The sequence below is a fragment of the Spodoptera frugiperda genome, chromosome 29, assembly GCF_023101765.2.
Source record: "Spodoptera frugiperda isolate SF20-4 chromosome 29, AGI-APGP_CSIRO_Sfru_2.0, whole genome shotgun sequence".
In the NCBI taxonomy this organism is placed as follows: Eukaryota; Metazoa; Arthropoda; class Insecta; order Lepidoptera; family Noctuidae; genus Spodoptera; species Spodoptera frugiperda.
This window is the reverse complement of record NC_064240.1, coordinates 8,032,501-8,046,719: the sequence shown is the minus strand read 5'-3', so window position 1 is coordinate 8,046,719 and position 14,219 is coordinate 8,032,501. Positions and strand designations below refer to the sequence as shown.

The 14,219-nt window shown below is 34.9% G+C and overlaps 2 protein-coding genes across 3 annotated transcripts in view; both read left to right on the top strand.

The window, feature by feature from the left end:
* The window catches only part of LOC118268135 (all trans-polyprenyl-diphosphate synthase PDSS1), a 40,848-nt gene extending 38,034 nt beyond the window's left edge, over nucleotides 1-2,814 (top strand). Inside the window, exon 8 of the mRNA XM_035582438.2 lies at nucleotides 720-2,814. Coding sequence (XP_035438331.1) covers nucleotides 720-941 — 222 coding nt within the window. The 3' untranslated portion in view covers nucleotides 942-2,814. The remainder of the gene's footprint in view (nucleotides 1-719) is intronic.
* A 1,860-nt stretch (nucleotides 2,815-4,674) lies between these two features.
* Nucleotides 4,675-14,219, top strand: LOC118268672 (uncharacterized). 2 transcript variants are annotated; one of them, XM_050706205.1, is made up of 9 exons: nucleotides 4,675-4,922; nucleotides 5,455-5,599; nucleotides 6,981-7,103; nucleotides 10,067-10,253; nucleotides 10,826-10,899; nucleotides 10,963-11,055; nucleotides 11,223-11,734; nucleotides 12,892-12,946; nucleotides 13,041-14,219. In XM_050706205.1, exons 1-9 carry the CDS (start codon nucleotides 4,891-4,893, stop codon nucleotides 13,197-13,199), a joined length of 1,380 nt encoding a protein of 459 aa, XP_050562162.1. In that variant the 5' UTR covers nucleotides 4,675-4,890; the 3' UTR covers nucleotides 13,200-14,219. The 2 variants fall into 2 exon arrangements, with proteins under 2 accessions (XP_050562162.1, XP_035439142.2); XM_035583249.2 differs by having other exon boundaries at nucleotides 4,678-4,922; nucleotides 12,892-12,967.

Here is a 14,219-nt window from a genome sequence, read left to right as displayed (position 1 = left end):
TCTGTTTAATTTAAATTTAGTTAACGGGTGTTAGTACCTACGGGAAGAGGTATGTTACGAATCTAGCGAAACATTAAAATGTTATTCGGGTTCTTTCACTTGGGACTTTTCTTTCCTTTTAGGAAAGAGAATGAGATAAGACTGATTACGCAGCTACACGTATGTCAAATTTTCTCCGGCAAGATGTCTCACCTCATTAAATAAAGGTTTTTTAGAATCTAGTTTAAACATATACAAGTACTTGACCTACATACCTAATTCTAAAATACCTTTAGTTAATAAACATATATTTAGAATTCCACAGCGCGTGATGTGAACGTACCTATTTAAATTCGGCTAAATAGTGGCAAACCGGTTGCCCTACCTCAACTTTACATACTCGTGGCCATAGCGAGTGCTTATACACATACTTGCGCAAAAATATTCGTTTTCGTAATACATACGTTGAGCCACAGCTGAACCATTTGCACTACATTGCAAAAATGTTCACGATTGACCTCTACCAAGCCCGGTTGTTAGTTGTGGCAAAAACATGTCGAACAACCAACGCAGAAATGTTAAATTTGGTTTATACGCATATACATATATTAAAAATGAAAGTGAAGAAAGCGCTTTGCATATTTTTACTTTGGATGATGCAAGCATAACTAAACACAAAATGTTGTATTTGGTTTTTTAAATAAACACTCAGTTTATATATTATTTCCGTTCCATTTCAGTATCCAGAACTGAACCCCATGATAATGAGGCGGTTCCAAGAGCCGGGTGATGTGGAGAAAGCGTACGAGCTGGTGCACAAATCTCGCGGACTTGAACAGACACGTTTCCTAGCCCGTAAACACGGAGCTGAGGCGGCGCGCCTAGCGGCTGAGTTGGCTGACTCGCCCTACCAGAAGGGCCTAGTCGTCACCACCGACCTCGTGCTGAACAGGATTAAATAGTACTGAACTACTCTACCACCGTACTCAGTACGTGCACGACCAAAACTTTAATATATTCTATGAAAGGCATCCACAGTTCTAGCGGCTCCCACCCTACAGCGTGGTGAAGCTTTGAAACATATTGTTGAAGTAATTTTTCGTTTACGTTACAACATTATGTATACGTGATCCTAAGAGTATTTCAAAAGAGTTGATTTTCCATGTCGAGCGCCACCTTTAATAGTACTTAAAGGTTCTAGCGTGAGACGCACAGAATTCTGGATACCTTTTTGTAAAGGATATAGAGGCGATGGACATTTTATTTTAGTAATGTATTTGAGTGTTCGGTTCGGTCGGAGCCGGTCGCCGCCGCCGGGCTCGGCCTGTCGCGAGTGAATGTTAAGTGTATATGAGTGTGAATTGAGCCAACATGGCGACATATATCGTAGATATTTTACGTCAAGTTATACCATGTGCCCTGATAAATTAAACATAATACTTTGTACTACATACTATTAAACGCTATGTATGTAGATTGTTGTTATATTTTATTGTAATCAGTAGAACTGATTGTCAAGTAATTATATGTTACTTATTATTAAAGTATATCTATTTTATTAGTATTGATATTATATAATATTTGTACTTTGTGTCCTTCACTTGTGTGACCTGATTTATTTTAAGATAATTTTCTGTGAGTTTTGTGACACCATGAAGTATCTACGACTAGCGCGAAACTATCGCTGGCAGGGAGCGTGTGTGACTACTCGTTACCAAATACTGTACGCTATATATGTACATACGTGTACTGTTTGTATAAATATGCTCAACTGTTGTTTTGTATCGTGCAATCTTTATGTAGGCATAGAGATAGAAAGTACCTGTGTTTGTGCACAAATAATATGCTATCGACGATCATCACAAAATTACTTACTTCTTGTTTCATAAGTTGGTGTTCGTTTGTTTCTTACTGTATGTATTTTATGATTTGTAAATACTGAGAGTCATTGGATAAGTTACCCGTGTTTTATCTTCAAAACCAATTACCTCAATTTCTTTAGAGTACACGTTACATACTAGAGGTGTATGTTATATTCTGACCTAGTATTAAATTTGTAAGTATTGTACGAGGCCGCACTACATATTGAGGCAGAATATTAACATCTGTTAGCAAATTAGTACATGTTACAATTGTAAATAATACTAACAACTATGTATCCAACGTATCAAGCGTTTATAGACAAATGAATTTTCAGAGTACCGCAAAACAATGCACCATAAGCGCAGTATTCTTAAAACTTTTTCTTGAAATTATTAATATTTAACAAAATATTAGTCATTAATAAGGTAAATATAGTTTAAGGCTGAAGCAACGACTGAAATTGCATAAATGAAGCTGTTTTATAACAAACTATTTTAGTAGAATGAAAGGTTCTGGAGGATGAGTACTTTTTAAGAAAAATGTAGTAAGTGCTGTTCGTTAGAGCCGTCCGATACGTATAGTAGCCGCAACGAATTATTAATTAGTGTGTGTGAAAACTCTTTATTTCAAATATGGGTTCACACGCAACTCGTTCTCACTTAATTCTCGTCGAATGTTGTAAAGCGGAACCACTGAGCGTAGAGATGAAGTGATTAACGTAATTCTGAACCTGATAGAATCGCGTTGTTATGAACAAAGTTATTTCATGCATTGGTCGTTGTTTCAGCCAACCCTATAATGGAGATGGAGGTGTATGTTTTTTTGTACATTAAAAATGTTAAAAAATGGGAGTCAATGAAGTTTATTTATATGTATGTAGACATACTTTAATAGGTCATACGTTTGTAAATATTATTATTCTGTAAAATGGTAAATCATGAATAATTTTTAATATAAACATTAGTTACAAAATACTGTTTTATTTTAGTTTATTTGCAATACGCCATGCAAACTAAGACGCTACCCATTATTTCCAATTTAACCTTGTTTCCACGCAATATTCAAACTCGCAAGGACACACGCAAATGTTAATAGGGTGAATGTCCTTGAGAAAGTCGTCAAAATACCAGCGTAATATCACAAACGATTTTATTGGTGACCCATTTCCACGACAACAATGGCACTCCTGCCTGCAAGCTATGTATATGAATGAATGCAATAGGACTCGTAAACGCGTGTTTGCGGCAATCGATCGGTTGGCGCCCGGCACCGCCAGGACGAGCCGAATACCAGCTGAAAATGCCATGAAAAATGTACATGACCTACTGCACTATACTAAGTTGAATATACGTAAATGCTAAAAGTTACAATGTTTACTTAATTAAACATAATTAGATTAACTTATGGTAATAAAAATTCTTAAATACTTTTCTTTAACAAAAACGCTAAGTAAAATAAAGATTAAAATTGCAGATAGTTTTCTCCTATACTTACTTATACCCTTTGAGCTCGTTATACCTTATGTCAATACACACATGTAGCAATAGGTACAAATAACAAAAAATAATAGTATTCCATGACGATGACAGCTAAACCTGCTGTTCGTGCCATTCGTCATTTCTTGTAAGTTTTTTGCTGCGTGCACGAGTTTCGCAAAATTTCATTACCGTCAGGGAAATATTTATTGCTCGTATACTATACATAGGAGCCAAACGTGATGTCGCGATATGGAAATTTGGTAAATTCGCATAGGTTTTCTGCTGTTTTCTTATTGATTAACAATAAGTACTCTTCTCTTTATTTGTATCTTTTTGCCAAGGTCATAATCGTTACTTTTGCCCCATCATGTCCTCAGTCAAAGTCGCCAGACATGAATTTAGTTTGCGTCTGAACATTGAATAGTGCCTACAGCCTACAGATCGTTAAGGCCTTTCATGTTTAAAAATCGTTCATCGGTAGGCTTAACAAAGAAACGACCTATTTCAAGCCTATTTACTAAAGGTGTATTTGAAACTCTGCAACAAAGCACTTAATCACAACTAGTGATTTGCAAGAATACTTAATATTCTATCTTCTATCATAAACCAGTTGAAATCCTTACGGTTTGGAGGAAACATGTTCTGCTAAGGCTGTATCGCATAAATAAATTAGAGGATTTACTTAAAAGGTAAGTTTCAATAACATTGTTATATAATTAAGTACTTATTTATCCCTTTTCTCGCCAATATTCAACTAAAATTGACGCAGTTTATCGACATTAAGACCCTATGACTGAATAATTAAACCAACGAAGTGGATTGCATGTCGGTGGAAAATTACAACTGAATTTTATATGACCTAACTACTTACGCCATTAATAGGTACATGTGTCTACACGATATCCAACTTGAAAAACTGCAACACTGTATTTAGTGTCTGCAGGTAGATTTGGTACAATACCTAAGTCCTAGGTGTCCTATGTGGACAACGTAACAGGTTACCGGGGCTCCGGCTCAAAGCAGGGGAAGGAACGGGGTGGTTTTTAGTTAGAAGAACCTGACACTCCCTCTCGCCTCGCCCAAAGCGGAAGAAGCCAAAGGATGATTTTACCCCCTCAAAAAAAAAAAAAAAAACCGTATACAGAAAAAACATTAGTAATTCCATTAAGCACTATTGTTGCAGCCTGTACTTAAATATCTCGCTTGTTCCAATATGTAACGTATTTTTATTATTTTAATACATCGCATTCTCAACATTTGAAACAAAATAAATAAATTACATAAACAGCTGAAAAATTTGAACATAAGTTACGCTGTGATAACATAACTCAATGGAAACGTTGACGACAGTGCACAGTTTCAGTTGAAACGGCGGCGCGACGGCGACTTCGATACACTTTCAGTATTCAGTAGCGGGCGGAAAGCCGCTCGGTCGCTACCGGACACCTGAAATGATCATCTTCAGTGTGTGCACATTTCTTCCCGCGTTCATACTCGTCAGAGTCTGCTGTGTGTTTAGTTATGTGATATGAAATTATTTGTTGTTGGGTTTAGTGAAACTATAGTTTAAATGTTTGCTTTGCACTCTCGAAGATTGCGTAGGTAAGATATCATTTTCTGATCGTTACGACGGAGACAAAACTTATACATACTTTCTAAATACGCAAAGGATTATCTAAAGAAAATATAAGCATTGTGTAAAACAAAATTAACCACATTACCTATTAGTGAATTAGCCTTACTTATCTAGATATGCAATTATTATGAAATTATAACACAAAGTTTTCAAGTAAAATATAATTATGGAGCTTTATCTAATCAATTAAAATAGCAGTAATAAATATTGCTCAATTAATTTATAAACTGAGCAATTATACGATTTATAAACATAATCGCCTAATTAAAGAAAACGATGCCTATGAGGTCACATAGGCATTTGGAGATGCATCGATTGGTTTAATAAGTTTTTAAGTTAAATACCTTGACTAATCAAGAGAGCCACCGTTAGGCACATAGAGAAGAACCTACACTTATACCTATTAAGTTAAAAGTAACAATTTACAACTATGAATTTTCATAGCTAGATGAACGTTGTTACAATATTTAGCAGTACTTATTAACTATTTATGTTAAGGAGGCTTAGTGCCCCGACGTCAGGGTCTATCCGACGTCGAGCCCGAGAGCGACGTCAAGCTGAGCAGACGAGAGCGGAGGGCGAGCGCATCGCACGCGAGAAGCGGGAGCGAAGGGCACGGGAGAAGCTCGAACAACAGCGGAAGGTACTTATATAATAATATGTAGATACATACAGATACTTTTTTTTTTAAGGGCTGAAAATCATCCAATGACTTCTCCCGCCTTGGGCTAGCAAGAGGGAGTGTCAGACTCTTACTGACTAAAAAACCACTCCGTTCCTTCTCCTGCTTTTCGAGCCGGAGCCCCGGTAAACCCGCTAGGTAGTCCGCAGCTCCGGATCAGGCATCAGCCCTGCTGGGCCCATACAGATACTCTAAAACCTGTATACCTAGGTATTAGTGTGTACTTTTATGTATGTACGCATGTTCCTATGTAGCCTCCTTCCTATGTATCATCCATGCACCTATCATCTAAGGAAGGTACACGAAAACATGTGACGATACTTAAACATATAACAAAATTTCTAGTATATAGAATAGTAGTCAACCTTACATAATAAGATGTGAGATGACAATCTATCATGTATGTGTGTAAAAATGCAAATATTTACCAAACGTGTGCGGGAATCCACACCATAACTTGAAACTTACGTAATGTAAAGTAACATTACCACCGTATGTGTATAAATCATAGTTTCAAACAGTTTACCTTGTTGGGCAGGTACAAGGAAACTTTTAAAATTGTACTATTTTCATCCAATATATCATAATCATAATTAGGTTATTTACATGCTTAAAATATTTTAAAGTACCTATCTATCCATTCTTACCTAATATAGAATACCTATACATACCAATTTGGCTTTCAAGCGTTAAAAGATATTCAATTATCTTCGATTGCATGTACATAATACATAGCTACGTACCGTAAGTTAAAGTAGGCTCATTTAACAAACGTAGTCGTTACTCTTGTAACCATTTTTTGTGTTCACCTTTGCCCTTAACAGTTATACAATGTAATAGTTACGTTTTGATAAAATCTTCAATTTTTCTAATCTATTGTATTTAGAGAAGTATCTACCTACAGGTGTCTTGAAGATACATAGCTATCGTATCTGATGCGTAAGTAAATATAATTAATTAGGGATTGAGCTTTTTAATTGTGGGTGCCTAGTACCAATTGAGTTGATCATAAATACTTGTGGTAACAATGATGGCAACTCCACGGTGTTTCTTTCTCCGCCCACATTATTAAGAAATAATAGGTGCGGCACGAGCCTCTTTTATAACATCATATTAATCGTAGGTTTCAAATAGCTGTTATTAACGTTTAAGCGACATCGACTAAATGAAGTGACTGATTCAAAGGTTACTGAGTTCAAATCCTTCTAATATTTGGGTACCTGTAAATACTTCCATTACGTAATTTATTTTGGTACACATATTTTAGCTAGCTTATTTCGAACACATGCAATACAAACTTCTGGGTTAGATTTGTTCAATATTTGAGTGTTGCTAATTACAGGCTCGTGAAGAACTGGCGACGTACCAGCCGTGGGGTCGCGCGGGTGGTGGCGCTCCCAACCCTCGAGGTGTACGATTTACTAATCTCCGGGACAAGGGGATCTTTCCTGAAGACGAATTAAGGGTAAGACAATGTGACAACATAATTATAGGCATAATAACTTCTTGTTAGGTTCGTTTATACCGTCTGTACTTATGCATACGTTACATCTCAAAGGTAACGTTTTAATTTGCATAGTTACAAGTGTATTACATGCCTATGTCTTGTGTCAGACACAACATAATTTGTCATAGGCATTTGTCGTCTTAATTATATACGAGTTTGTACAGAGAAAGTGTGTACAACATTGAAACGACACTGCCTACAGCGCTGAACTTCCATCAAGAGGCCAGTGGTATCCAACATAAACATTAAGATAATGTGCTTAAATCATACATTTTATATTGCAGTGGTATAAATCAAAGGAATTATATAAAACATTAACTGGCTCAGCAAACATCGCAAACATTTTTTTCTCACCTTTAAAGCCAAAAAGGTTCGTTCTCAAATGTTACGAAGAGGAATTCATTTTTTATATATATAGATACTTAAGGTATTGTATATTTTCGGCATACACCCCTAATTCCTCCGGCGAGAAACAAACAATTCAGGTGGACGGACTAGTGAATACAAGTACCTATTTGAAGTATATTTGAAGTTTTTGTACCAACAACCATGATATATTATAGATACCATCCTCATAACATGAGGATTTTTCATGCTACAGTTTTTATAACATCGTATCTTCATAAATCATGCTAGACTTGTGCATTGGGTATCGCATAATCAAAACATATGGTTGCATTACCCGAAGTTCCTAAAGAAGAAAAATGTTGAGTATCTGTGAACTAACTTTTTGTAATATTACACGCATGACTTGTAGAAACAGGCGTGTAATTGAAATAATTATTTTCTATTAGTGATTATGAGATCTGTATTTAAACATTACTAAATTACAATACGTCTCGCTCAACATTTCAAACAAACACGCAATATATGCACAATTGTACATGTGTATCGTACAACACCACGAATTAATTGTTGTGTAGTCATGAATTTCATATTTCTTAATTAATTCATAATTAAATTGGTGTCACTTTTTGTAAATATGTTTGCAATTTGTACATTATGCAAGGAAAACTAGCAAATGTTTAGGTCATTAATAAATTATATTCATCGGTAAACAAATAAATCACCTAGAAAGGTGAAGGATTATAACAAAATGAGTGACCTGAATACTTTGCTTCGTGACCTCTTGCCATTGACAAGACATACGACAACGACGCGTAATTCGATTCCCACGAAACTTATTTTTATTTTGTGCATTTGTAGTCCTTCCCTAATATTAGTACTTATTAGGTTACATGATTACTCAATGAATCGGCACAGAAAATAGTTGCACATGGCGATGGGCTGATGGCTATAAATCTATATATGGTAAAGGGTCATTCATTACTTAAATGTTATTAAGGCGGGAACCTCACCGTAAGGTTACGACACGGAGATGTATAAAAAATGTGCGACTGACTGCTTCTGCCGTATCGAGGATATGAAATTTGTTGACATACATTTAAGGTATTTTGTATTTTCGTCATCAGTAATTTCTTCTCTTAAAAACTTGTCAGCGTTCCTATAATGTAATCGCCATAATTATACGACACGATTTTATTACAAAACCGATCGCTCGTTGGTTCACAGGTAAATTTTCTTATCAAAGATGTAAATTTTGTTTGTTCATGGTTTCCACTAATTTTCTTTATAGAAAATTGATTTGATTGCCTTTGTTATGGCGAAGCGATCAAACTAATCAACGAATTATGAAAGCCGGATTGTTAATTGAGATAGTTCATTGACATTGCCTTTTAATTTTATCGGTCACATAAGGGGCATTCGTTGTAACCTCGTAGAGGTAGACAGAGATGCACAATAACACATTACTAAATGTTTCACCGTGTATATTTTGAGCTCTATGTAATAAGAGGAGAGCTGATTTCTTTTTCATTTACCTGATACAATCCAGACCCCATAGTATTAATATTTTTAAAAGCAACTGTTTTGTGCATCAACTTTAAATCAAACTCCAGACTCCTTAATTGGTACTCCATCGCGCTCGCTAGTTCCTAATATCAAACATAAGTAGCAATAGTAGCATAACATAAGTTGACATAGCACATAGTCCGTAGCGCGTAGCAGTGATTTCCCGTTATTAATCTTGTATATACGCAGACCCTGAAATCTATTGGTGAATCGGTCACGAAAAGGCCAAACTCTACACCAAGCCAACTATAGTTTTTATAGTAACAAAATAGCCAGGCCCCGCAATTCGATTAAAGCTTTGCAAATTCTTTCTGTGTAGCCGACTTGCTGGTCTATGCTTCCGAGTTAATAGCGGGAAAACGCTGGTTGCGTAACGAACTACACACTACGAGCTACGAGCTACGCGCTACGAGCTACGCGCTACGAACTTTGCACTACGAACTACAAGCTACGGCTGTTGTATCTCGTACCAACTTAAGTGTACAATTGGGGATTATAGATTAAGGGCTGGGCATGTAAAGGTAGAAGCTTGAGTTCACAATAAATCTGATAACTTTAATTAAATAAATAAATAATTTATTCAAAAAAGTATTTACTAAAACGAGCATTTTAAAACTATTACCTATATTATATCATAATCATAAGTTAAAAACAAGTTATGTGAAAATGTTTAGAGGGTTAAACTATTAAAAAGCCTTGGCTATAGGTGTAAGTAATTTAGGTGGCAGTTTAAAAAAAAGTGTGGAACTTTGTATGAAACAAAATTGGCAATTGTCGTACTTTTATTAATTAAGCAATATTATTTATGCCAAACTTTGTTCAGCGTAAAAACCACTACAAATACCTATGCAATGATTGTTTCACTCCAATCATTGCATTACAAATACTATTTTAATCTAAACGTCTTAAATATTATTTTACAAACAATAGGTAAATTCACTCCGCTACCGTCCCATGCCATTATCATCACCATTGTGCAATGTTCCTTATCACAATTATCTGTTTCCCAGGGAGTATCATTGCACGAAGCGTGTCGTCGGTGGGCGACGTCCCCCCTCCGCCGACAGAGACAGACCCCAGTGAAGTTGAGAGAAGATCCTCAACTGTGTTACGCCGACCCGCTGCGCAAGAGTGTCGACAACGACATACGATACAAACAGTCGCCTCATGAACAACAAAGCTATAAACAAATATTAGGTACTACATTATTTATTGATCATAAATTCTTATTTGGAGATTTTTAAATGAAAATTCGTATCCCAAAATGGGTCATTTATGCAGTTGTATTTGTTCTGATATCATTGATGCTCCTTAGTTCAATAAAAACAATTCCTCAGTGAGCCTAACCAATTCTCCACAACTAAATATTTATAAAGTTTTATTATTATTCGTTTGCCAATCATTTTAGAATATTGATGTATTTTCCATTCTATAAAAATAGTTGTTTGATTTGTATAGTCATAAAGGATAATCTTATCGGCTTTCACTTCATCGTTATATAACTTATTGTAATAAATATTTCTAGGTCTACGCTTAGCAAAACCTTTGCATAAATTACTAATGATAAAATATTTGCATCTTATGTAAAGTTATTTTTGATGAGAAAGTCTACGATCCATACAGATCATTCACGCCTGTTTTAAACAGAAAAGGAAATGGAAACTTTTAAATTGGAATTTGAAAAGAATTATTTACAACCGTAAATAGTAAAAAATCTATAGATGAACTACACATATTTTAGAAATTAACAAATTATAAAAATATTTCAGATGAGATGGTTACTAAAAAAAAGAAAGCCATGAGAGAAGAAAAGAAACAGAATCTGGAATATGAACGCAAAATGGTAATAGACGTAGATTCATTATTTCAACTGTAGTTCATAATACACATTATTTTATATTTGCAGCACGCTATGGAAGGGCCATGGGGTAAACCAGGGCCTGGTGGCACTATATGGAGGAACCCCCGTAACATTGGACTAAATTTCTCAAAGTCTATGGTTTGTATTGGTATTACTTTATCCAAATATTTAAACCCCTTGTTATATGGGACTCTACTGTTGAAAGTATGATGTTATGTATTAAGTGTGTGATATATGTATTTAAAAATTGCTTAATTATGAAGTTAATTAAGCAATTTTATCAACAGATTTGTATTTTATTGTAGGGTTGGACAGATAATGAAATTTTAACAAAAATGAATGGGGCTAATGGGCACAAATCTTCACTTACTTTACCTAAAGTAAAGGGAGACGATGATTTCAGAGAAGATACGCCTAATAAAGAAAATGTAAGACCACATAACGTAGACAAGTTACCAAATATTAAATATGGTAGCAGTCCGCAAAGAAAATCTCCAGATCAACGAAGATTTAGTTTAGATGTTAAGGTAAAGCACGAAATTTCTTATGGTGGTAATCCAGAAGATCGAAGGAGTCCAAAGAAAACTAGATTTGTCAAAAGATTATCTAATGGGGATAAAGTAACGAAACTAATAATAGACGATAGTTACGACAGTGGAGATGCGATGGCTGTGGAGAAAAAGCCAACACCTGAAGCAGCCATTTTGCGTGTAACCGGTGGAGTTGAACTTGTCCCACTTCTCGCTAGAAGACGTCGAGTTGGCGCACGCACGTTGCCATCCAGTGATGTCACAAGGCCGGCGGATCAATCGTGTCAGTGCGTATCAAGTTTTTATAAATATGACTGTTAATAATACATGCGATGATTAGGTACCTATTCTCTGCTGTACTCTAACATGATGTTGCAATTTTGTCATCGATAGTATTTGTGAGATTCTTTGCAGATAATAGAAGCTAACCAATGTCAAAGGAAATAATAGTATTCAATTTATAAGTTCACGGCATCTGACCCGTTTCAAATCCCGATGACCTGGTTCTAATATAAAGCGTCGCTCATTGATTTTTTATTATGGTATGTCTGTAGTAATTTGCCAAAAGTTTAAATAGTTGCGTGTCAAGTTTTACCGAACCGTAAATTTATTCGCATGTAAAATGTCAGCGAATGTCGTAACAAGTTTTTCGTAAATCATATTGTAAGATTGAATTATGAGATGCGTTTTGGAAATCCCATAGTGCTCAAGGGCTTTTATGGATAGTAGGACCGTATATGTTGTGATACCAATTCACTAGTTTAAAGTTTAATTAAATCTCTTTAATGATAACATAATCAATATTAATTTACAAAACCTATAATTCTAGTAAAAAAACCTATAATCAGTATTGCACGTAAAAATTTCACTATCTATACTGGTGAAGCAAGAATTTGCACTTGTTTTGTGTCGATGGATTCGATATTTGATCTTGAACGTTCCAAGTTTACCATGAATATTTACGAATACATTTCCGGTACAAATTCGAGCTATATAGTTACCTAACGGTAAGCAATGTTTGGTCACCGATCCGGTAAGGTAGAGGTTGCATCATGGCTTTCTATCGGTCGGGGTCCACACGACACCGACGGGGTCTATACATAAGATTAACGGCTTTCATTAAGCCTGTGATGTGCACCACAACACCGCTAGTCGTTGATAATGATCGTTGACACTTCGACAGTTGTAGATATCGATGAGTAACTATGGTATTCATATAAATGATATTGTATTTTATGTTATCTTTGAACCATGACCTCCTTAGCTTTGGCTTATAGCCGTGCTTATAAGTTTTGACTAGAATGTCGTTGAATTTTTCTCATTTAATTATTGTAATTGTTTAAAATCTTCTTCAAAATCATTAATACTAATTTATAGACATTAGCTTATACCCCTTTTGAAAGAATAAAGATATATTTGTACAGTCTTCGTGTGAAATTTACAGATGGCGAGAATCGCTCAACATGGATTACCTGAGAGAACTAAAACAGCAAATGAAAGTAAAATGCATACAAAAAGAGGTTAAAAATATTTTTAAATGAAATAAAAACATATAATACATTCCTAAGATAAAACATAAACATTTATTTTTAGGAGCATCGACGTGATTCAGCAGAAAGCGTGCGTAAACATCATGAGACGTGGGAGTCTCTTTGGGGCAGGCAAGGACACGGAGCCCCTCTACGCGGCAAATACGCGAGGAATAACTTAGCACAACTACTGTATGTAGCACCCCTGACTAATGCTCAGTAGATAACACAATATAGTGACACCGGTAATTAAAAAAACAAAAACAAATGGCAATAACCAGAGAAGTCTTTACTTATTTACTTTCGAACATTTTGTATATTTGTATCAATAATAACCTGTCGTAGAAGAATCACGATTAAGTAGTAATCTATTCTCAAGAACAGTATGAGGTTAAACTTTTACGTAATTTGCATGTTAATTTAACACAAATACTGAAATGTTTTGGTTTATTACCAAAAACTTTGACGTACTAAATGCATATTGACATTGATAACGTGATCGTGAACTTTCAACGACAGAATATTAAACATTACGTTCATATTAGGTAACAATAAATAATTATTTCATTAAATTATGAATTAAAATGTGGACTTCTGACCTTTATCATATTTAGTGCCAACAGAATACATTTAACGTAACTTAGGAATCAATACTATGAATAAGTCACCTAAATAGAACATCTGTGAACAAAGCGTCTACTGATGTTTGGTTAGAGGTAAAAATTAGGTAGGTGACTAGGTGCATTTATACAATGCGTAGGTGCTTAAGGAAAGAACTGCTAAGAAGTAGTAAAATGTTTTAAATAGGTAAATATTAAATACATTTTCCCGTCTAGAAATCAAACCTTTAGTATTAATTGTTTAAGGTTTGGTTAAAATTATAACGTGTAAGTAATTTCCAGTATTTCCTTCATAAATAAGTAACTTCCATATTCCGAACTGTATCCTCTGTACTACTGCTTTCATACAGGAATAAAAGTGCATTGTATCATCTTCTCTACATATGATATTCTGCAATTCTGTCTTCTTGCAATTCTAAATGAAAAATTGCATTAACTATGTCGTAAAATTAATTTAAAAATTACCAAAGTAAGTAATTAAGTTGTTAAAAAAATTAAACCACAATTTATAATAAGAGACCGTAGAAAATTACTCTCACGAATTTTAGACTTATTTTAATTTGTGAACCTTGTTGCACTGTGAAAGGATGGATGTTTTAAGTGAATAAAATGTTTTAAAATAC

Bases quoted from the DNA above. Each gene is read 5' to 3' on its own strand.
- LOC118268672 (XM_035583249.2), top strand. From the start codon at position 4,891: ATGTTTGCTTTGCACTCTCGAAGATTGCGTAG. The intron at 11,056-11,222 runs GTTTGTATTGGT...ATTTTATTGTAG, and splicing joins TAAATTTCTCAAAGTCTATG to GGTTGGACAGATAATGAAAT. The intron at 11,735-12,891 runs GTGCGTATCAAG...TGAAATTTACAG, and splicing joins CCGGCGGATCAATCGTGTCA to ATGGCGAGAATCGCTCAACA.